This window comes from Amblyomma mixtum, chromosome 1, assembly GCF_055824585.1.
Source record: "Amblyomma mixtum isolate Tamu chromosome 1, ASM5582458v1, whole genome shotgun sequence".
Classification (NCBI taxonomy): domain Eukaryota; kingdom Metazoa; phylum Arthropoda; class Arachnida; order Ixodida; family Ixodidae; genus Amblyomma; species Amblyomma mixtum.
The window spans coordinates 207,873,520-207,897,823 of NC_143012.1; the positions used below are offsets into that span (position 1 = coordinate 207,873,520).

Consider the following 24,304-nt stretch of genomic DNA (forward strand, 5'->3'; position numbering starts at 1 on the left):
GTAAAGAGTGTTCTAGATGGGCATTTAGTAACTATAGGGTAAGCGACCTTATTTTTAGTACTATGCGCAGGTAAGCATTGTTCTCCTGCTGGTGAGGGCAGCTCATTTGCTTCTACGTGTAGACTATTTACGGGGATGTTCTGTATGCCCCAGTTGAGAGGCGCAAACCAAGATTTGTACTGGATCCAGCCTTTTATGGTACGATGGCCTTGGAGACCCATATGCAATGCGTCCATAGTCTAATAGTACCTTCGGCTGATCGCTCCGGTTCTCTCGTTCAGAGCGACTGGAGCGGGAGCAGCTCCTAATCAGAGGCGGGTGTAAGACGCACCAGCAGAACGCGCAAGCGCTCTTCCGAGCAGCGAGAGGGACGGAAATAGCAGCAGAGGGCTACTTCCGCCAATATCAGACCACAGCGCCGCCCAGCAGCCGATACCCGCAACCATGCCCACGACATTCCGAAAGGCTGAAGCGGCTGTCAGGATAGTGTTTGTTGTCTGTCTGCTAGGTGCAGGCAAAAGTAGCTGAAAGAAAGTGTCTGTACCGTCCCGACAGCTTCCCAGTAAGGACACCCCGACAACTGCTGCGCAGCATCTGCTCTTCTCCCTTTATGACGGTAAGTTTGAAATACGAAGAACGTGGGCAGTGTGTTATGGCTTTCGACTCACGTGCTGCTGTCGCAGGCTTTTTCCCGCGCTCAGCCATTGTGTCGCTTGGTGTTCTGTGTGCGTCCCAGGCCACTTTCGAAAGCACATATTGAGGTAGTTTAACATGTAAGTGACTGAGTGAATTCTACAAGTGGCATGACATAGCGTTAATTAAATGTTTTTTCCAATTTTTGTTCCTGAACAGAGAGAAAAGGAAGCAAAAACGAAGTACATCTGCAAACAGTGCCTGAAGATGGGCAGTATAATGTATAATGGCATGTATATATACTCCCAGGTGCAAATCTCACCTCTTTGCTTTGAAATCACTTACCTTCTTGCAAAGCCTTGCACGTCTAACATTTATCAAGCACTAGCACTGGATTTTGCACTTATAGCAGAGCAAGCAAGCTCCAAGCTTCAAGTGGTATGAATGTGCTAAATTTTTCTCTTGATATCCTGTGACAGGTCCGACCATTATGCGCGATACACACCACAAGTTGGCCCTCAACGGAGATTCCGCAGCAAGAAGATTATGTACCAACAGATGGCCCAAGACATTAAAAGAGTGCTTGGAATCGCTCGCACTGGAGTTCAGTGTGAAACCAGATTCAGGACGCTGGCGAAACGAAAGCGCAACGAGAACAAGAATAATGCAACCTCTGGCCATTCTCGCTGCGCACTGTCATATGAAGAGGAATTTGCAGCAATCAGGGTAATCGATGATAGCATCAAGCCAGAGATTTTGCGAGGTGCAATAAAAGTTTCGTATAAAAAGACCACACCAAATACTGCTAGTGCAGTGCCTTCAAGTGTAGACAGCTCTGATGGCTGCAGCGAGGAAAGCATTAATATATCGTCTGATGACCATGCAGCAGATTCTGGTTCATGTCAAGGGACAGAAAATAAAAGGTGCCACCCAGACAGAAAGATGCGCACAAGCACATCTAGGATGCAAGAGATGGCATTTTTTTTAAGAAATGAGAAAGGTTAACAATGAAAAAGAAGGTCGGCGTGAAGCAAGAGAGCAGAGAAAAGTCGAAAGGCACCAGGCACTACTCAAAGCTCATGCAGAGCAAATGGCACTGATGAGGGAGATTTTGAACTCCAAATAAATTATTAAGCAGCACTTTAGACAAAGTTAAATCACAACATGTATTCTTAAAAGAGCAATAAAAGTTCGAGAAAAGCAATCATTTGTCCTCAACATCATTGCTGCTTCAAAAGAGCTGTACCAAAGCTTCCCTTTTCAGTTCTCCAAGCCTCCGAAGGGCACTATCACGAGCAGTTGGTTGTGTCGGCTGGTGTGTTGCCGAGTCTCCTAGCTTATGCCTGCAATCTTCGTCTGTATAGTCATCACTCAGCAGGTCACCAACATCACAGTCGCTGGCATGCAGACAAATGTTATGAAGGACACAGCAGCTGAGAATGAGTTGGGTAATCTTGTCCACAGTATGAAACTCCACAAACCGAAGCTGCTGAAATTGTTGTTTTAACATGCCAAATGCATTCTCAATTTTCACTCGTGTTGCAGCATGGCAGTAGTTGTATGAAATCTTTGCCCGAGTTGTGTTGGGTTCAATGGCTCATAAGCGGCTAAGGCTATCATGCGCCAAGAACAAGGTATGGAAAAATTGGATTGAGCAGAGTTTGAAAACAAGGTGGATAAAAACGGCGGTGTAAAGGGCCTAAAAGTTATTTTTACTACCTAGCTGATGAAAGACAAGAATTTTAAAAATATCTGATAGCAGAAACTTTTAAAGGTTGGGTAGCCTCCGCGGACATCCTTGGCTCAGCAATTGTTTCGAGGCTCCCAACAACCCAGATAAAGACCTCAGCCTCCTTCTGTGTGTTGTGTTTAATGGCACATAGGCAACTAAGGCCATCATGCGCCAAGCACAAGGTGTAGGACCTGTTTTCTGTTTGATTTAATAAAAATGTGGAAGCTCTCAGTGGTGTAAAGGGCAAGAAGTTTAACTACCTAATAATAACGGGGAAAAACGAGATTGAGGAATGGCTAATGGTAAAAACTTTAAAAAGGTCAGGTAGCCTCAGCGGCCATCATTGGCTGGGCAAGGATGTCAAGGATCCCAACCAGTCAAATAAAACCCTCAGCCTTTTCCTCACGAATGAGGAAGTGGCTGAGGGACATCATGCGAAGCTATGGGTCATGATTTATATTTTGTTGAGAAAACCTGCTTCAGTTAAAAACTTAAAAACACAAGATATGTCCATAATTGCATTATCGCCTATGAGTAAAGCTGGGTGGAAAGGAATGGTTTGCTTATAAAACAGAGAAAAGCACTTTTTACTTAGTTTTTCGAGTTTCGAACATGAATATAAAATGTGGTTAACTGTTAGTTCACCTCCACATGTACAAAATGGTTTGTCTTCTTTCGTCAACAGAAAGTTGTGTGTAAGGTGCGTGACCTATACGGAGACGGCAGATAATGACTTCTTTAAAACGTTCCTGGTGAACACGACTTCCATTCTCCTAAAACTGGCTTTACCAAGTGTAGTTTATTGTTTATTTCAGTGTTCCAAGCAGATTGCTATTTTTCCATCGCTTTAAGATTTACTAAGTTTATGCAGTCTCGATACGGCACATTTGCATTTTTAATTTGCTTGTCACGAGCTTGGGCAGCGCACAAATCTGCTCTCTCGTTGCCTTTTATTCCCACATGACTCGGGACTCAACATAGTTTTATGTTCTGTCCTTTAGCTGTGGATGCTACTATGTTGTGTATGATGTCACCGAGTAGGGGAGTGATAACATTTTGAGAGTGGAGAGCTGTAAGTACACTTAAGGCGTCTGTAAATAATACTGTGTGTGAGGTTCTCATTTACTATTTTTTCTATGGCAACACATACGGCGTAACATTCGGCAGTGAAAACATGTACACTGTGGAAGTCTTACTGTTTCTTCCGAATTCTCTCGTACTACCGCGCTTCCTACATAAACATCTGTTTTTGAACCATCTGTATAAAATTCTGAAAAGCTACTGCATTTTTCTTTTAGTGCAAGAAATTCTTGTATGATATGTTGTTGTGGCGTTTTTTTTTTACGGAACTGTGTAAGTCTGAAATCGCAGATTACAGGAAAATTATACCATGGAGGTAGTGGGCCTCGCCTTCGGGCAATGTCAGGAAGTGTGTCCTGCATATCGAGATTTTAGCACATCTCTTCAAAACGCAAGAGCAGTGGCCTGGTAGCTTGAGGTTTGTTTGCAAATATTATTCTAGAAGGACATTCTAGAAGGAAAAAAGAAGACAGAAGACCGTAAAAGCGGACAATCGCAGCAAGACTGCTACAGTCCTAAATGGAAATTCTTCTGCTGCATGACATTTTTGGACTGCGTCCAGCGCACCGGTACGCCACCGATGCATATGTGGGAGACGAAGACACAGCAAGCTTAATTTATCCATTTATTTGCGAGGGTATGGAATAGGGAGAGGGTGCAACACAAACGCATACATAAAAAAGTACAGCACGAGTACTCAATATACACGCAATAATGCATAACTAATCAAAACTAATGCATAACAAAACCAAAACACCTAGCAGCACACTTTGTTTTTATAGTCAACTAGCTGTTAAATATTTTGCTTTTCTATCAAGCACGTAACTAATACTGCTTGCTTATATTACAGCCTGGAGACTCTAGGTCAACTACTCCGGAGGCTGCTGAAGCCCATGTGCTCGGCGAGCACAGCAGCACAGGTGACATGGAGCTTGAACCAGAGTACAGTGGCGGGCTGTCTCGTCCGCCACCGGCAAAACGACGTCGGCAAAGGCGAACAACTGTTGGCTGGCAAACTGCCTCGGAGGTGTTAGCTCAGGCTGTGCAGACGCCAGATGTGCCCGATGACGCAACATTCCATTTTGCAAATTATGCTGCCAGCCTGATGCGCAAAATAAGCCCGGCACAGAAGGTCAGACGCCAAAAAGAAATTATTGAGGTACTTGAAAGGTACTTAGAAATGTCTCAATAAAAGGAAACGACATCTGTGCAAATGTTTCATACCACTCTGCCTGTTATGTGGCTGTTCAGATAGGCGGAATCTTGCTGCCATGGCACAGCACCGCTGTCCTTGAAATAGGCACACATCTCCTCACGCACAGCAGCACCAAATGCATTGGGGCGCTCACGGGATGCCTATTGCAAGCTGAAAAATCTGTGGCCACCAGTGTCCTCTACAGTTTGCTCTAGAGAAACTTGTGTGTCATTGCTGAGAAAATTGTGCACAGCACATGCAGCAAAGACGACAGGCACAACTCTGTCTGGGCATGCTTGAATCACTGTGTGAAGACACCGGAAACGGTTTGCTAGGATTCCAAAGGCATTCTCGGCAACCCTCCGAGCTCTGGACAGCCTGCGAAGATGAATGGCATGGTAATACAAAATGAAGGGATTGGAAGTTTCGAACTTGGAGTAATGTGATCAAAACTGCAATAATTTGGAGTACGCTTTGGCACTCAGCCTCCTCTCACTTCCTAACTTGCAGATTAAGTGGCACTTTCTGCTGGTGCGTGCTCGCAAAAGGCAAAGAACACTCCCATCTCCTGTACCAGACATGCAAGCAGATAGAATGCAAAAATGTGCTTCATAAATATCTGACCATGGCCACACTTTTCACAGAAGTCACTAACTTAATAAAGAAAAAAAAATGCGTGAATTTTTTTTAGTATGCATTTAAGGTGAGAAAAGACCACAAAAGATGCACACTGCAGCTAGGTTAGCACAAGAAATACTTTCACTATTCCACCACTGGCCCGAAAGCATGTAGATGGTCACACAGTAGTATGTTCACTTGTCACGTGTACTGATTGAACAATGTATACTGCTCTGTTTCATAATTTTTGTTGGAAGTATAAAGGCTTGCTTTGGTGAGAATGTGACTTGTGGTCTTTCAGATGATGTGAATGCTTAATAAAAGTTGCAGTATACTCAGAAACATTGCACTGAGAAGGAGATTCGTGAGCAGTTATATTTTAGAGTGGGCTGTTAAAAAAGAAAGAAAAATAAAATTGTCCTGCCTGTACCGCCAGTTGGTCCAAGGGCTTGTGAGCTGTTATATAGCAAACACCGTGGATATAGGACAACACAGACACTCGCAAATTCTGAGAGGTTACCTGTAATTGAAGATCCTCTGGTCAGATGAGAGCGCAGTGCCTCCATATGGCTTCATGAGGTTCATCTCTATTGGAAAGGCATCGTCTCCTAAGAACACAGGTGGCAAACAAATGTCTGGTGAAGATGCCACCTTTACCACTTTGCGCAAATTGGCCTTGTTGTCCCTCACGGCCCTTTGCAGTGGTGTCGTTTGCCATACTCTGGCATCCCCATCTGACCGTGGTGCTCCCACATCGAGGTAGATAAACCTGTAGGCTGCATCTACCACAGCAAACAGGACGATGCTGAACGACTTTTTAAGTTGTAGTAAATGGATCCAGATCTCGGAGGCTTTTGGATCACGACATGCTTACCGTCCATGGCACCCAAACAACTGGGGAACTGCCACTGCTCTTTAAACCCCTTCATGACACTTCTCCAATCTTGATCTGTTTTTGGACTCTTGAGATAGTCCCCTTTGAGCTGCTCATACAGTGCTGTGCATGTCTCTGGTATTATATCATTCACAGTAGAATGGCCCAGCCGGAATTGCCGACTGAGCGAGTAGTGACTCCCTCCTGGAAAATGAAAAACCACATATTAAAATATGCAGGACTATAGAGCATTAATTTGCTGTCCTTGCCCCTGATGCAAGCACATGAAGGGAAGAAGGGAACAGGTTCGCATTTGCGTTACGACTGCATCTGCACGCAGCTTGTGCGTGAGCTACTACTACAAGCGCGCGAAAGTGACAGGCTGGCTTTCACATTTTGGTGCCACTGCAGCTAATGTGAGCACATAAACGGTTGCAGGTTCATTTTTTTTCCCTTCAAAATATACGGCATGCAATTTTTTATAAGCAGTTTGTGTGTAAATCCGGAGCATACGAGAGTACAGAATCGTAATGTTCATTCTGCAAAATGCACAAGGATAATGAGAATGACAGTTACCGACTGGATGCAAGGTAGCGCAAAGTGACTTGAAGCCTTGTCATCAGAGAGATGGGCGCGCGCATTACAGTCTGCTGTCACGAAATTCTTTGTGCGACGCATGACAGCAGCTCCGAAAATTGCTCCAGGGTGCTCCATTGTTCCATTCCTTCTGCCAGTGTCACCTTTTCTGGGGACACAAATCTTCCTCATCAATGTCTCAAACCAGGACGCTGCAAAGAGATCGCCACGCCACAAGGTCGAGAGTGTATCCTGCCCGGTCCGCTCTGTCGTCTGCTCTTCTGGACCACTGTGTGGATACTCCCGCGGGCCGGGCCAAGCCGGGCCGCACCCGGTCGACCCCATGTGACCGGTCCGCGGCCTGGTCCGTGATCAGTCGTCTGGATACACCTTTACCTGCCCCGAGGGGGGTGTCGCGGTCCCTGTTGCGGGTGGGCGTTCGTCGCCACGTTGACAAGCTGTGTATGGTGCCGAGGCCGGGGCTTTTAGGGAGAGAGCAAAAGCACATGTTGTGAACCTGCCTATTTGACGAGACTCCTCCTGCTCGCGGCTTGGGAACTATTCAACTTCATGCTTTTTCTTCTTTTCGCGTGGGGAGAGAGCGCGGGGCCCGCGATGCTCTGCCGCCATCGCGACACAGAGATTTTGGTCTCGACCGGAGCCAGGCACGCAGACCGTGCTCTCCAGTAGCCGTGGAGTGGGTCCACAGGGCGGCTGGTGAGACATCATGCTGTCGTGTATATACTCATTGTAAATAGCCGTCTGTGTATATAAAACCTATATACTGTATTTACACGACTGTAAGTCGACTCGAATGTAAGTCGACCCCCCACATCACAATTGTGAAAAAAAAAAAAACTTGGTCATTTAAACTTGGCCTTTATTAGTAGAACTAGAACGCGACAGTACTATCCTGTGGCCTCCGCTGATCACCAGCCGCTATCGGCTGCCGCACGCGGGAGTGCCCGTGGGCACATTCCAAAACAAAAATGTCTTAGTCACTGGGCTACTCGTCCACACTTGCGCCATCATCCTCGCTAGCGCTGCCGTCGTCATGTCGTCATCGCTGCTGCAGTCCCACAGCTCGTCGTTCTAACATCGTCATGCAGTGAAATCCTGCACTTCGCAAAAAGCCACATCATGACATCGCGAGGAACAGCTGAAAATTTTGCCTCGTTGTAGCTGCCACTCCTGTATCACTCAGTGCGAAGGTCGAACTTGCAGCCCGGTGCGCAGTTTGTTTCTTCGGCATAAAGAATGACAGACATCTTGAATGTAGCCGCGAACGAGCGCCGGTCGCTTATCAGACCTGGAGCACAAATGACGAAGCACTACATTAAAAACTTGTGAAACGCGGCCGGCAGTAGTCGAATGCGTCAGAGCCAGAGAGAAATTACGCGCGAGCGGCGTCGGCTCTTCCGTCGGCTACCGACACTCCCTGGTGCCGCTGCGGTTCGGAGGGGGGTGCCGCCACGATTGGAACAGCAGCCCTTCCATCAACTACCTACGCTCCCTTCGGCGCCGAGTGCGCGGTTGAAAGTAAACAAAAAAAAATTAAGAGTAGAACGCGAAGGTGTTATCGGGCCGCCGCCGCTTATCAGCATACACAATCTGCGGCCACGTGTGGGGAGTGGGTTGGTGCTGGTTTGTTGCTTATCGACAGCCACCATCAGCCGGCCGCCTCGCGCGGGGCGGGGATGCCGGTTCTGCGCGTTGACATAGCTGCTCAAGGCAAGAACGATGCGACGGAGCCGCGCAGCAAAAAATGCAACCACGCTTGTCTCGTTTGTCTCGCCTTTATTTATAGTGTGATGCTTTGGTTTCGATTGTCAGTCGACCCCCCCACTTCGGATTTTCAAATTTTGAAAAATGGGTCGACTTACAATCGTGTAAATACGGTATATATATATATCAGTGCTCGACAAGAGTCTCCTGTCTTTCCTGCAAGTCTCTTCCTACTGGCTCAGTACTTCGTTGGAAGAAAGAAGAACGGAGAAACAACCTCTCTGTACATTAAGAAGACTAAGAACCACCCTTTACCGGCGCAGTCGACAGCACGAAGAACTGCATACGAAAAGACTCGGAAGACAAGTGGAAGACGATAGCAAGCACCTTCACGCGTAGGACACCAAAGGCGGTGTACCTGCTGAGGGTAACTGCGAGAAGGCATCATTGGAATCGGCGAGGAGCGTCAAACCACAGCCACAGTCAGAAGACCACACAGGCAACAGGGGAGAAGTCAACCGGAAGGCAGCCAGCACCATCGCGACGGAAAAGCAGCGAACTTGGCCGCAAGCTACCTCCGACCGACTGACGTTCACACCGGTGCATCCAAGTGAGTCCTCTTGTTTATGTTCGGGTGAACGCAGGGTTACTCGAGTCATTGGTTTTATATGGAGACGAGATTTGCCCACTTGAACCCGAACAAAATGTCTAGAAACGCTGAAGGCAGAAACAGCGCAGGTGGGGAGGACAGTGCGGATGAGTTTCCTGAGCTAGACCTCGACCGACTTAATATCGCGGAAGTCGATAGAAAGGGTGGCGAGGGCAACAGTGATAGGTCCCACACACGTCTCTCTGAGAGGGAAATGGAATATAACCTGAAAATGGTGGAGGAGAAGCGCAAAGCCTTGGAACTCAAAGTTGAGCTCGCGCGACTTCATGGTCCTGCCACAAGGCGCACACGTGACGATGCGAGCGGAGGAGAACCGCAAGGCAGCTGGATGGCATTCAGGAATTACAATAAATTGTTAGCAGGTGCCATTCCGAAATTCCCATTGGTGCGGAAGTACCTATTTGGTTCGAATCCATAGAGAGCTCGCTGGAGGCGTACGGAGTGCCAAGAGAGTTTTGGGGACAGAATGTTTTCCCATTTATTGCGGAGAGGGTGCAGTACCTATCAACGCGACTCACGCCGGCTCAGCACCGTGATTATGAGGTGCTGAAGAAAATTGTGCTGGAAGAGCTAAGGCTGTCTGCAGCCGAATATCAAAGACGGTTCCAGTCAGCTACCAAATGTGCAAGTGAGACTTGGAAACCGTTCACGACGTGTCTGCGCAGCTACGCGAACTTTCATGTAGACGCACACGGTGCGAAGTCTTTTGCAGACCTTTTGGAGCTTCTAGTTGCTGATCAGCTGAAGGCGGGCTTAAATGAAGAAGCCAATAAGTACGTAAAGCTTTGTTTTGAGAAGGCAAAAAATGGTTTAAGGCTGACGAGCTAGCTTGCCTTCTGCAGACCTTCGAAGAGGCTGCGGGAGAGGGTAGCGTACAAAGGAGGGGCAGCGGCCTTAAGCCAACTGAAAAGAAGGGCGCGCGGCTAAAGGCAAGCTGAACAAACTGCTCAATGCACAAGGAAGCGTAAAGCCTCGAGCAGAAGAGCCACGAAAGGGCAAATTAGTCAAGGCAGCTCAAAAGTCAGCTCGACGGGGCGAATGCTTTCGGTGCGGTGACTTCAGCCATTACTCTGCGCACTGCCCACTTCTTCGCGAGGAGACTAAAATCAGATCAGTAGGGCCTGCGAATGAAGACAGGCTAGCAGCGAGAGTAGCCCTGGATGACTCCTGCTCTCTGCGTACGAACTTGAGGGAGGTAAAACTAGACTGCAGCGGCAAGGTAATTGACGCTATTGTCAACAACGGCGCCGATATCACTGTGATTCGTGAAAGCAGTGTGCCGGAGGAGCTAGTAACACCACACGGCAGCATAGAGCTGGTGTCAGCGTTTGGCGAGAAAGTGAGTGCTAAGCTAGCACTGCTGCCTCTAGCTTTAATTGGCGAAAAATCAACCATACAGGAGGTAGTGGAAGAGACACAAATAATGTGCGCTCTTACAGACAAGCTGAAGTGCACCGATTGTTTAATATTGGGTGACACATGGGAGCAACTGCTTGACGCATGCCAGGCCAACACCGAGGCCCGGGTGCTAGCAGTGACGGAACAAAACAAGCTGAAGGGGTGCGAAATAGCAGAAGCAGGAATGCATGGAGGTTGAGCCAGACGATGGTTGTCTCACAAGCATATACAATGAACAATATACTTTTTTGATTTTATGGGAGGCACCTGCTTAAAGATTCTGTATGTCTTTATGCAGTTTATGGCTCTCTCCACATGTATACGAGCTGAGGCAATGCGCCTAGTCTTTGTCACCTCCTCTTGTGATAATTGCTTCTTTTCTGCAAAATGAAAAATGAACAAAATGTGAAGACATTAATAAGGGATAAGCATCAAACATTTTGTTCTGTGTGTGCATTTCAAGAAGCTCTCGGACATACCTTTTGTGAAAGCAGGCACATTCATTCTGATCCCTTGGACCTGAAGATGTGGTTCCAGCTTGAAGCCTCTATCGGCCATTATTTGGTTGCCTGGTCGTAGGTGTTCCTCTACCCCAGATTTTCTTACAATAAGTTTGTCTGAGGCCCTCCCACCAAATGCATTCGACACAAACATGACGTGCCCATGAGGAGCAATGGCAATCAAAAAATTGATTGTATTAGCCGCCTTGTAGCCTTTTATTGGCCTCTGAAGGACTACTTCTGTGCAATCAAATATGCATGTGGTGCGTTCATATCCACATTTCTTGAAACTTGTGGGCATATTGGCCTGTACTGGGCAACCATATAACGACATCTTCCATGATTTTTGCTAGGTTCTTGAGAACTTCTGCGAAAATGAGAGAGGCAGTTGCAATTGATATGCCAAATCTCCTTGCCAGGTGCAGCTGTTCTTCTATAGATAGCGTCCTCCTTTGTCTGTGAATGCGCTTTGAGGGCAGAAACCAACATTTCGAGTGCTGACACTGGTATGCCTATGTAGAAATCAATACTCAGATGTCAGGTTACAAAATGCTACCCTCATAGAAAAAATAGGGTACTTGGCTTGGCTTGCTGGCGTAGGTGTGATCAGTGTCTAGTGGCTCGCACTGTGTCGATTGTTCTTTCATCTCCACCTGCAACAGATCAATGTGGCAGTATGGTTAGGTTTGAATTTTGGAGCTCATAAGAGTTTGGATTCGTACTTACATCAGGCTCAATATGTGCGAGTGAGCCAGTCGAGGCATCTGCACTGTGTACAGTAATCTGTATGAGAGGAAGAATCTTAGCTCCACACAGCATGTACACAGCTTGACACACATACACCTTCATAGATAACTAGAGGCCAAACTGGCTGCTATGCATCCTTTGAAATGGGTGCTTGCGATTGGAGAACATGGCAGTGGGGTCCGGTTTAAAATTTGAGGTTGATGAATTTCCTGTGGCTGCATTAACTTTACTGAGCAAGAATAAACTAGCCAAGTCATCTACTTGCAGTGGATATCATTCCATTTTGCAGGGAACAGTAGTATGATACCCAGGCTAGCTTCAGTCCATGCTCCATAAAGACCAGCCTGTTGACAAATGCGGCAGTGAGCTCAAGTTTATATTTTTTAACATATCAAGAACACAAGCACACTTGTGTCACCACTTACATGAGCGTCACTGGTGCTGTCAAAGCTGTCCGAGGAGCTTTCAACATGTGGAACAGCCTGTAAATAAACAAAAAGTGCTGCAGGTGCATGTCAAGAAAATAAAATATTTTACCAGTCTACTTTCGGTTGCAGTGTACACCTAGACTGGTTCATGTTGTTGTCTCAAGCAGCGTCGCGCGATCCCATTTTCGTCCCCTCCACGGTGTCTAAACAAGTCCGGCTGCCTGCGCAAACGAGTGCTCCTACGAAGTGGTGGTTCTTCCCCCGCTGTAGGTGGCGTCGGCTCTGATGCTGGCAGCTGCCCTGGGCTTTGCTGTGGTAACAGGTCTTCAGTAGCAGAGGTTCGCACTTCATCAACCGCTAGCAGAGGTTGAGGGGTGGTCAGATTCCTTCTGACACTTGCGCTGATTGGGCCCTCTCATTACGCAGAGGACCGCTCAGTGGAGACCATTTGGTGTTCTGTTGCACATGGTGGCTCTGAGGTTGCCGCAGGATCAGCATAGCGTGGCCGCAGATGGTCAGCGTGGGTGAATCTGCACTTTCACAACGTACGTCACAGCACTCACAACTTGGTACACCACACCTTCCTCCCAAGAGGCATGTTCACCGCGCACAGTCTTCAGTGCCGAGGCGGCCTCGTCGCCAGATGATATGACTGACACCAGACATGAACGACAAACGAAGAAAATTTACTGAAAAGCACGCTGCTATATAGAGGCTCAAGCGCCGTGATAGCACCGCACGGAATCATAGTAAGCAAGACCGCAATGACGTCACAACCAACGTTGCGCTATCACACTGACACCTCGTATACATGGCTTGCACGTGACATCACGTTCGCCCGCTCTGATGAGTCGTATCCATGCTGAAGCACCGCACGCCGCCGCCGCCGCTACCTTACACTCGCTGATCGCGTAGTGTTGGCAGTGTTCCTGTTCATCATTGCATTTTTATGCGAATGTCACCGCTTCTTGTGAGAAATGCCGCCTGTTCACAGTAAGCCTGCATGCAACGAGGCATATTATGTGGGACTGATTGAGTCGCTGTGTGCGCGATATCAAGAAAAGATAAAACTCTGCGACGATGTGGACCGATACTTGTTGCGACCCGGTGCAGATACGGCGATGGACGTCAGTGCTTTCCCCGAGGTTTCTCACGGAGACATTGTGAGCTACTTGAAGTTTTCTTCAAGTTTCGTTACTCTGAAAGAGATGTAATTGTATATATAAATTTGAAGCACACAACTACTTCACGAGCGGCTGGATTAAAACTCTGTCAGCAAAGCGGCCGCAGGGAGAAAATATGGCTCGCGCCAAGCCAGCCCTCACGAACTCGCTCACCTGAGCGGGCGCTAGTAAAATACCATCACAAGCACCCGCGCACCGCGCAAATGCGTGAGCGAGCGCCAATAAGAACCGCGCCTAAATAACCGCGCCGAAGCGCGAAACGAGCAATAACACGCAGCGGATACAGTGAACTGCGGACACCGTACAGATGGGCTTAGCGCGACCCGGTCCCGGTGACCTTGACAGCTCGGGGAGGATAAGAAAGTAGGTCAACATGGCGGCCGGCCGTCCTGCAGAACTCACCACGTGGCTTGGCTCGGGGTCGCTCTGCACTCAAAAGGTGCTGCTACTGGGAGAGGTAAGCTGAAGCCTTCATTTTTGATGTCACATTTCGTGTACAGCTTTCAGAGGCATTTCCTGATTAGCCGTGCAATCGTGCAAAGAATCATGCAAGCAGTATTCATGTGTAGTGCCTGCCTAAGGTCCCATAATCTTCAAAAACAGAAAGACAGACATCGATGAGAGTGCTTTATGAATGAAAGAATGTACAGTATGTGTGCTTGCCATGCTTTTTATTCACGAACCACTCACAATGGCTTGGAGAACATCCACTGAAAGTGTGGATTCTTTGCAAAAACAATAGCACATTGTACTTGTATGGCCGGTGTGGGAGAAGCTTGTTCCCATGTTGGTGCCTGTTTGTTTGCTGTCGAGTGTAAGGATGAAAAAATCAGTTAGCTGCACCAAGAAAGACAACATATAGCTCCTTTACCTATGTGGAAAAGTCCAGTTCAAAAAATTGAAAGAGAAATTTTACATCTGCCAAAGGAGAAAAACGACAGCTTGAAGACACAGGCAGGATTGAGAGCACCCCTACAAGCAAAGTAACAAGACTGAGAGACTGGATGTGCCACCTCCCAGCCTCCCCAGCAGAGATGGAACGCTTGTGCAGCGTCTTCAAAAAAAGTGGTATTGTGCCTGCAAACTTTATCTGTACTCCCCAGCCATTCATTCTCCTGCCTTCAAAAAACCAGTGCCCACACAGCCGGCACACCTTCGGAATTCGTACATGAAAAACGCTTTGGCAGAAGGAATTGACGAGCTTGTTAACAAGGCTAACGAATTTCTGAGCAAGTTTCATATCACTGACAAAACAGTGAAACTCATCGAATCAAACAAAAAACCGGAGCAATTCCCCAGACCGGTATCTATACCGAGCCGGTAGAGTAAGTGCGTCAGCTATGAAAAATGTGCACCAAACAACTCTAGGTAATCCTAGTCTATCCTTACTGAAATCAATATGCTATCCGGAAAAAAATAGCTCAAGATTCCAGCTATTGTATGCATTCATTCACTGACGCCAGGTCCTGTTTGACCACCATCAACGGTACTGTGCAGCTTTCAAAGCAGCACAAGTACTATTCACCAAGTTCAAGCCCATGTGACTATATGCAAGGTAGAATATTGCGACTTGTACAAAGGATTAAGGAGAGATGATGAGTTCTGCAGTGAAATGTTTGCAACTGCGAAAGAATTTTTCATCCAAGTTATTCTTCCTGAACTGTTCACCAAGTTTTACACGTGGCAACAGACAAATGCATTGCCATCAGCAGAGGTTTACTATCTCTCCAAGGACCTGGAATAGGAAGGATGATTGCATGTGAAAACGCGACATGCAAATTTAAATGGTTCCATTACTAGTGTGTAGGCATGATACGGGCACCAAAGTCAAAGAAGTGGCATTGTCCACAATGCAAGCGAAACAGACAGTCCCACAGAATGCATTGCCATCAGCAGATGTTTACAGTCTCTGCCAAGGACCTGAAACAGGAACGATGATTGCATGCGACAACGCAACATGCAAATTTAAATGGTTCCATTACTAGTGTGTAGACGTGATACGGGCACCAAAGTCAAAGAAGTGGCATTGTCCACAATGCAAGCGAAACAGACAGTCCCACAGAATGCATTGCCATCAGCAGATGTTTACAGTCTCTGCCAAGAACCTGAAACAGGAAGGATGATTGCATGCGACATGGAAATTTAAATGGTTCCATTACTAGTGTGTAGACATGATACGGGCACTAAAGTCAAAGAAGTGGCATTGTCCACAATGCAAGCGAAACAGACAGTCCCACAGAATGCATTGCCATCAGCAGATGTTTACAGTCTCTGCCAAGAACCTGAAACAGGAAGGATGATTGCATGCGACATGGAAATTTAAATGGTTCCATTACTAGTGTGTAGGCACGATACAGGCAGCAAAGTCAAAGTGGCATTATACAACAAGTAAGACAGTCCCACAGAATGCATTGCCATCAGCAGATGTTTACAGTCTCTGCCAAGGACCTGAAACAGGAAGGATGATTGCATGCGACAACGCAACATGCAAATTTAAATGGTTCCATTACTAGTGTGTAGACATGATACGGGCACCAAAGTCAAAGAAGTGGCATTGTCCACAATGCAAGCAAAACAGACAGTCCCACAGAATGCATTGCCATAAGCAGATTAAATGGTTCCATTTCAAGTCCATGTCGAGCGCATAGGAATTACAAGGGGCACCGAAGTAAAAGAAGTGGCATTGTCCACAATGCAAGCAAAATAAAGAGAATTAGATCGCTTGGCATTAGTGTTTCATTCCGCTGAGCTTATTCACTTTACTTAAAGTGTACAAACTCTGCATTAGACAAATTTTATTTTCAATTCTATCTGTAGAACAAAATAGTAAGGCAGTTGTGATATTGTAGCACAACTAGTGTGTATGTAGATAGACAACTAGATAGTGTAACCAGGTTCTTTGTTTATTTAGCACCTTAAGAGACATTAATGAAGCTCTGATATAGGTGAAGGCACTTCAGACTGCCAATTCTGTTCAGTGGCGGTGCATCTCATCACCCTCTCGATGGGCAACATACTCTATGCGAAGAGTGCCTTTGAGGATGGTGAACTTGTTTCTGATGCGCCCAATCACACGTTCAACATGTACTCTCACGTTAGCAAGAATGCTCAAAACCACCAGGATTGGCAACTAAGGTTTCCTTGTGACGAAGAAGCATGGGTGATCCCGGTATGAGCGCTGCAGTGTGTAAGGTTTCTCAACTCCAGCCAGATTTTCCTAGGGTTGTTTACATCATTATTTGGCATATTTATAGTTCACCAAATAGGCTTCATGGAGCTATAACGAAAAGTGTACAAAAAAAAACAATATCAGTATGTAGTGGTCAATTTCCTCGAAATGGTCGACATGAAATTTTCAGATTTTGTCGCTGACCTGAATAAGTGCGTGTCAAGTGCACTTGTTTTCGGAGCCAGAAGAAGGCATCAAAGGCCTATGAGGACTGCCTTACTTTTTTGAAAAGCTGTGGATCAGTGGCATCTGCAAGATGCGATAGCCACATTAAAGCTAGAGAGAGAGAGAGAGAGAGAGAGAGGGAAAGGCAGGGATGTTAACCAGAAAGGATTCCGGTTGGCTACCCTGCACAGGGGAAGGGAATGAGGGGAATTAAAGAGGAAAGAGAGAAGTAACGGGAAATAATCACAGTCTGTCAATTAAGGCAGTCGCTCTCAAAAAGCGAAAGAGTGCCTTGTAAGCCTTGATGGCAGTTGACTGTTGTGGCCACGGACCGAGGATCTTGGCCTCTGTGAAAGGGCGAGGGTCCAGGCGGTCCAAAGCACATCGCAGCTTATGTCTTTCGGCTACAAAGGCAGGGCACTCACACAAGATATGGGGTGATTGTCTCATCACAGGCGCAGTTCACACAAGAAGGGCTGTCGGCCATCGCGATCCGAAAAGCATACTTATTCGTGAAGGCAACACCGAGCCATAGACGACACAGTAGTGTTGCTTCACGACGCGCTACATTACACGGAAGACGGAGGCGCAGTCCAGGGTCCAAAGTCCTGAGGCGACGGTTGCACAACTCACCAGAGTTCCACGCTGAAAGTGTGAGCTCCAGCCTCAAAGAACGAAGCCCACACGCTGCGTCAGCTCTCGTAACGGGGATATTAACGGGGATTCCATCATTGTGGGCAGAACGGGCAGCTTTGTCAGCCTGGTGATTGCCATGAATGCCGCAGTGGCCCGGCAGCCACTGGAAAATTATGTTATGTTCTTTCAATGTGGCGTCATGGTAGAGCTTGCGGATTTCGGCAACGAGTTGTTCATGTGACCCACGGCGTAGTGCAGTTTGCAGGCCTTGAAGGGCTGCTTTAGAGTCTGTGAAAACTGTCCAGTCATCTGCAGATTCCTGACTAATGAACTGAACTGCAGCCCGAAGGGCAGCTATTCTGCACCAGTTGAAGAGGTGAGATAGGTAGTCCTCACCTTCATTAAAATAGACCTGGCCGGTATCACCACAGACCCAGCAGAGCTTGTTGAAGTCACTGAGCCATCTGTGTAGACATGTATGCGGTGTTTATGGTTAAAATGCAAATGATGCAGTGTCAGTTGCTTGAGAGCAGGCAATGATAAATCAGATTTCTTATTAATTCCAGGAATAGATAGGTGCACCCGGGGTTCATGGAGACTCCATACGGGTGAGCATGATCTTGATGGGTGGGCGAACTGCGAAGGAAGATAGGCACGGTGAGCTTGAATTACATTTGCAAATGCAAATTTAAAGCTAGAGTTGCTACTAAAGGGCTAGGAACCTCCCTCCACCAGAGGTAGCGTGCACCGAGCTGCCACAGCAGTGGAGGCAGCCCACTAGCACCGCTGACTGGAGGAGCGTGCGACAAGATGGCCTCTCAAAGCCGATCAGCACCAGGTTTTATGATGCAAGACAGCACGCCCAGCCATTTGAGGACCTTTCTTCAAGAATAAGGACACTTGGGGAAAAGCATTGGTGATCTGTGTCCTTCGACATTTTCAAGACACCTTGAAAGCATTGAACTTGTTGAAGCGTCTTCAAAAATTGGGCAGACACCAGGTGGCAGTCCTTTACAGTATTTGATGAGAAATGGGCTGGGCATCGTTCAAAGCACGGGAAGCTAAGAGTAAAAAATACTATATGAAGCACGCCTGAGTAAATTGGACGATAACAGATGGGCAGCTAAGGTATTTAAATACTTGTACAGAAAGAGCGTTGACTCACAGTGGCAGAAAAGAACTAGAAAACTAATCGCACGGAAGTTAAAAATTGGATTAATTCAATGGAAAAGAAGCATAAAGAGGCAGTGCCCTATTCTTTGACGCTAGGTCAGGGTGTGCAACGAGGAAGATGACACATGTGCATTGTGTGGTAGAAGATCTGTGGAAACAATTGAACACCTCATACTCAAATATGATGGTATCCATCCGGATGTCGATGCAGGCACAGTCACTCTAGATCTACCACACACTGCACATGTGTCATCGAGGCCCTAGGGTTTGAAGATAACAATGGTCATGCAAATAAATCTGCATTGGAAGTTAGCAAAAAGCGATTGGAGGATTGGTGGCTGAAAAGGAGAGATGTGACATAAGGTTAGAAGAGTAGGAAACCCGAGTAAAAGAAGATGGCGAATCTTAATGAGAATTAACACAGTTGAACAACAATAAAGAAAGAAAAGCTGAGCATGGTGGCAACTGCCACCACCCCGTTTCAAAAGGGGGTGCTCATATCCATATCCATCCATCCATCCATCCACGATGCCATGTGGCACCAGAAATAGTGCGCACAAATGCTAGCACTGCAGAAATGCCGACTCCACCAAGACTGTTTGAGTCGTGTGGCAAGTGGCACCTGCAAGATGAGGATTTCCCTGCCGCTCAAGCAGCCATCCTTAAGGCGTTCGCCGCAGCCCAGTGGGGCGCTAGGCCTAGGCAGGCAAAGGCACCCCTGGCGGCCGAGGTCCGCTTAGAAGCTCGGTGAAAATGACTGAACCTATGGAGGGAATGAACATAGACCCTGCGGAGCTCAAACGGTCATTGGTTTGTCTGCAAAAAGAGAGGAAAGGTGGTGCCCACTCGAGGACGAGGAACGCACCTTCGCCGCTCAGCGAAAGAGAGAATGAGCCGCGTCCAAGCTCGCTGGCAAGAAAATGGCAGCAAAGTCGGTGGAAAGGCAGACATTCAAGATACCAGACGGAGCTGAAAAAATTATTCTTTGCACACTGGGTGGATTTAGCCGCCTCCTTACGCACGACAGCCTAGAATTAGCCGAGTTGATCGCTCGCATTGCTGGCATCGATCTCACTGAGGCCGAGGAGGACATTTTCTCGGTTAACACGAAACAACAGTCCATTCTCGTCGCCACAACAAGTGACGAGCGGAAAGGGAAATGCGTTGGGGCTGCGCGTCTTCGAATTTGGGAGCGATAAAATTGACGTTTCCGCATACGTGGCTATGCCCGAAGACTGCGGGAAGGGTGTTGTGCACGACATTCCCTTCACGTCTCCGCACCATCAAGGGCAACCCATGCTAGGAGTCAGGCATCTTGGTGCTTACGTGGCAGAGGTGCGCACTATACCGAAAAAAGTACGAGGTGTGCAACGCATGCAGCCGCCTAGGCCACCGCGAAGATGTTTGCCCGGATCCCAACAATGTCAAGTGTCGAAGATGCGGCGTGGAGCGTTCGGAGTCGGGACATACTTGTGACGCGAAGTGTCAGCTGTGCGGCAAAAATCACCCGCTCGGCAACAAGAAGAGCAGGGAAATCTACAGGACTCCCTATCTGATCAAGAAATGGCAGTGGGAGCAAAAAATTAGTCAGCAACAGCAACAGCAGCAGCAAACATCGAATGCAACACCCGAAGGCGATTGCAGAGGACGCTCAAAGGTCAGAGGAGGGGACACCCGAGGCCGGCGCAGAGATTCCCGAGGCAGTAGCGGAGACTTTTGAGTACGGAGCGGGGACTTCCCGCCACTGATGGAAACTACCAGTCGAGGCCGTTCGAGCTCCCGTGGCAGAGGGCGATCCGGATCCAGGCCCGGAGCCAGGGCCAGTTTCGGCTCCAGGGACACAAGGAACCTGTGGGCCCCCCAAAAGAAAAGCCCGAGTGGGGACCGTAAAATCTTAAGTTTCAGCAGCGCGGCCTCCCAGGCGAAAGACGAGAAAGATAAAGAAATAGAAAATTTGAAAAAGGAAGTCGGTCAACTTAAAGATCATTAAAAAACTCCCTCAGGAGCTTCACCGACCTTAACCACAAGCATGCGCGAGGTCCCTCCTGTGTCAGCAAGCGTTTCCTTAAGGACAGGTAGCTAAATTGGCTCCCCCACCTCCGGCATCAAACGTGATCAAACGGAGGAGGAAAAGATGGTCACTGAGCCGATTAGACCTCCACCGCAGAAACGGAGGGGTGGGGAGACAGAGGCATTAGAACAAAGGTTAGACACTAAGTACCAGGCGAGATTCGAGAGGATCGAGACTGGCATGACCAAAATTATGGGTCTCCTAAATAAGATTCTGGAACACCTTACAGTTGCTGCCGCGAACGCAGCCTCTGGCGCTCTCACGGAGAGGCAGGCAATACTTGAAAAAAGACTTGACCAATCCGAATATGGCCAGAATTCTATCAAATAATGATTCGCCTGTGTGGCAGTGGAACTGCCGAGGGTTCCAGCGTAAAGCAAGCGCTCGTGCAACAGTAACTCAAGCAGGGAAATGAGAAACCTTTAGCCGTAGTGCTGCAGGAAATGGGCAAGGACGCGATTAAACTTACCGGATATCAAGTGTTTGCTAGCGAGCGCGGACAAAAATCTCGGGTTTCTACTATCGTCAAAAGGAACATAGCGGCAATCGCACAAGAAATCAATTCTCGTGACATTGAGGCAGTTCTCGTCGAAATTCTCACGGTTAGGAAGGTGGAGCCCAGTATTTTGGCGTATAGTTAACTCTTGCACATGTGGGAAGCTAAACGGGGCATGGAAAAAAGTCTGGGAAGTACCTGGGAAGTAAGGTAACGCCGCAGGGCTCGGTGCTCTCCCCCTTCCTTCCCGCTGCACTCAGGAATATAGAAGCCCTGAAATTTACCTTGTACGCAGATGACCCCAACATCTGGTTGAACAATGGTAGTGACGGTAGCAGAGAAGAGCGGCTGCAGGCGGCGGCAGACACTGTAGTGTCCTACGCGGCCGAAAGGGGCCGTGTGTATTCCACCGCAGAAATCCGAACTTTTCGTTTACAATCCGAAAGTGCTCCGGTGCAAGCACGACTGGAATTTTGAAATTAAGGTAGAGGGCAAAGCCGTAAAGTCAATCACATCAGGATGCTCGGACTTTTCATCCAGGAGGACGGTTATAATGAAGGAACTATCAAGAAGCTCAGCAACTACGCTGCGCAAGTAACAGGGATCTTCAGGAGGGTCGTGCTGAAGGGCAGGGGCCTCAAAGAACGTAGCCTCTTGAAACTGACGCAGGCGTACATTATTAGCCGAATATGCCATGCCAATCCATTCCTCGATGTTAGGGTAAGCGAGAAAGATAAGATCGACGCAATTATTAGGCGTTGAGTCAAGAGGGCGCTGGGCCTACCTATCTCCACATCTACAGACCGCCTGTTGGAAATGGGGTGCATAATACTTGGATCGAACCCGCCGAGGCGGTGCGAATCGCCCATCTTGAAAGACTGAGTACAACGAATACGGGCCGAACCCTACGTGGACGCAGCGAGTGGCAGGTCGGGGGCGGCGGTCGCCTCGGTAGTCGACAGCCGAGGTGCACCAGTTGCCGCCGCCTCCATTAGGAGTAAAAACATAAGGTCCATTCATTTCGGCTGCACCTCCTGAACTGGTTCACGTGGTGCTGCACACTGCCATTCATTTCAGCGGTGCATCCTAGCACCCTCTGCACCCTACCGTTCGTTTCAAAAAGTGCAGCAAAGGAACCTGTGCAGTGCGGGGGACACAGCAGACGATGGCAGCAGGCGAAATCGGCTGAGCACTGAACGTGCTAATAAATGGCCAGCTCACGACGCTGCGACCTGTGGTCGACGAAAACGGGGCCCGCGTTCGTCAGGATGAAGGTTTTGCCTACGCTAAGCCAGGTACGTGCACTAAGGACGTGAGTGCGCATGTGCCCGCACGTGGTTCATTTTTTTGGTGGAAATCTTTGTTCATTATGATAACATACTTGTTTGCTATTCTGCTAACGCTTAACATCTAGTGCATAGCGTAGTTCCAGTGTTAGCGCCAAATCGTAAGCGCCCAAGCTGTCATAAGTTCCCATATTTTTTTCTGTGCACAGATGGGGAGATCGTGTCCGCTGTAGTCAGAGACACAACGCAGACGGCTGCACCACCGATGGCTCCGTCTCCACACCCGGAATCGGCCTCCGCGTTTGGCCCCGTCTCCAACTGTGGCATCGACCGCTGCATGACCTGCAGCGCAGGTTATGTGGCTGTGGGGCCTACACCCGATGAGCGCCCAAGCTCCCCTGAGTCTTTGGAATGGGCTAAGGCCCGCTATCTGATCTCCAAGTACAAGGAGCTCGAGGAGAATGTCAGGAGGAAGGGCAGTTTTTGGCAAGTCACGCTGCATGGATATTTCACTGATAGTCTAGCTTCAAGTGGGCATAGTTTTGCATGATTTCAGGCAGTGAAGGCAAACGTGTGATCAAGTCGGGCCTTTTCGAAGCAGCAGAGAGCTTTCTTGCAGCTGTCATAATCGTGTAGCTTTCTGCATGCTCGGGGGTTCGGCGATGGGAATTATAATGCAGCTCTGAGCATTAACAGATGCGTAGAAAGTAGTTTATAATATCAAGTATAATATCAAGGAGAAAGCCTATGACACCAGAAAGAGGTTTGGCATTCTGCGGGACCTTGGAGACCTCAGCATCCGGGGTAGGATGCTGAAATGCTTGAGTGACTTTTTGTCCAATCGCTCATTTCAAGTACGTCTCGGAGCCACCTATTCTAAGAACTTCACTCAAGAGAACGGTGTACCTCAAGGATGCATTTTGGTTTGGTTTGGTTTATGGGGTTTAACGTCCCAAAGCGACTAAGGCTATGAGAGACACCGTAGTGGAGGGCTCCGGAAATTTCGACCACCTGGGGTTCTTTAACGTGCACTGACATCGCACAGTACACGGGCCTCGAATTTCTCCTCCAAAGAAATTCAGCCGCTGCGGCCGGGATCGAACCCGCGTCTTTCGGGCCAGCAGCCGAGCACCATAGCCACTGAGCCACCGCGGCGGCAAGGATGCATTTTAAGCACTACGCTTTTCATAGTAAAAATGAATTCCCTGTGAAGACGAAGGCGACCGTTCTGCATAGCGGCGGCGCTGCCATCGTTGCGCGTGCTGTGTTCTCGCCTTCGCCGACCACGGACTGTTGCCGCCCTGCTCCTGAGGTCCCAGTGCCTTTAACAAACCTCCATCTTACATTTGGTGGAGTCGCCGGGTAACGATATCGGCTCTGGAGCTCCGTAGCCGCACTCCGACACCTGCGATGCCTGTAGACATCCAACACCAAGCCGTGCAAGCAGGCCCACCGACTGTCATCTGTGCCGGCTCTCTTCGCCAAAGGGACCCGGCTATCTTCAGCGGCACAGACGACCATGACGTGGAAGACTGGCTCGCATCCTACGAGCGGGTGAGCCTGTATAACAAGTGGGATGACGAGACAAAGCTCAACAATGTAATTTTTTATCTTACCGGTGTCGCAAACTTATGGTACCGCAACCATGAAGGGGACGTTGCGACTTGGTCAGCCTTCAAGACGAAGTTCTCAGAAGTGTTTGGTCGCCCAGCTGTCAGACAACTTCGCGCCGAACAACGCTTGCGTGAACGGTCGCAGCAGGTCGGCGAAAGCTTCACTAGCTACATAGAAGATGTAATCGCCCTCTGCAACCGAGTGAACGTCAGCATGCCGGAAGCAGACAAGATCAAGCAGATCTTGAAAGGCATTGATGATGACGCCTTTCAAA

General features: G+C 48.2%; 1 protein-coding gene, 1 long non-coding RNA gene and 1 pseudogene across 9 annotated transcripts in view; 2 read left to right on the forward strand and 1 right to left on the reverse strand.

Annotated features, from left to right (window-relative positions):
- The first annotated feature begins 62 nt into the window (after window positions 1-62).
- Window positions 63-1,759, forward strand: LOC149370673 (uncharacterized). The gene is given in 3 exon segments (XM_089578381.1): window positions 63-70; window positions 1,113-1,610; window positions 1,612-1,759. Coding segments are annotated over 3 exon segments (654 nt in total).
- Window positions 1,760-4,012: 2,253 nt separating this feature from the next.
- LOC149370674 (uncharacterized) overlaps window positions 4,013-24,304 on the reverse strand; it is a 108,186-nt gene continuing 87,894 nt past the window's right edge. Inside the window, exons 3-6 of one of the 8 annotated variants that reach the window (XR_016286104.1) lie at window positions 12,174-14,165; window positions 11,728-11,784; window positions 10,981-11,654; window positions 4,013-10,881 (exon numbers count right to left, since the gene is read on the reverse strand). This is a non-coding gene — a long non-coding RNA (uncharacterized LOC149370674). Of the gene's footprint in view, window positions 10,882-10,980; window positions 14,166-24,304 lie in introns of all 8 variants that reach the window. The other 7 variants (XR_016286110.1, XR_016286105.1, XR_016286100.1 and 4 more) reach the window with 7 other exon arrangements.
- LOC149370675 (uncharacterized) lies at window positions 22,296-23,122 on the forward strand (annotated as a pseudogene).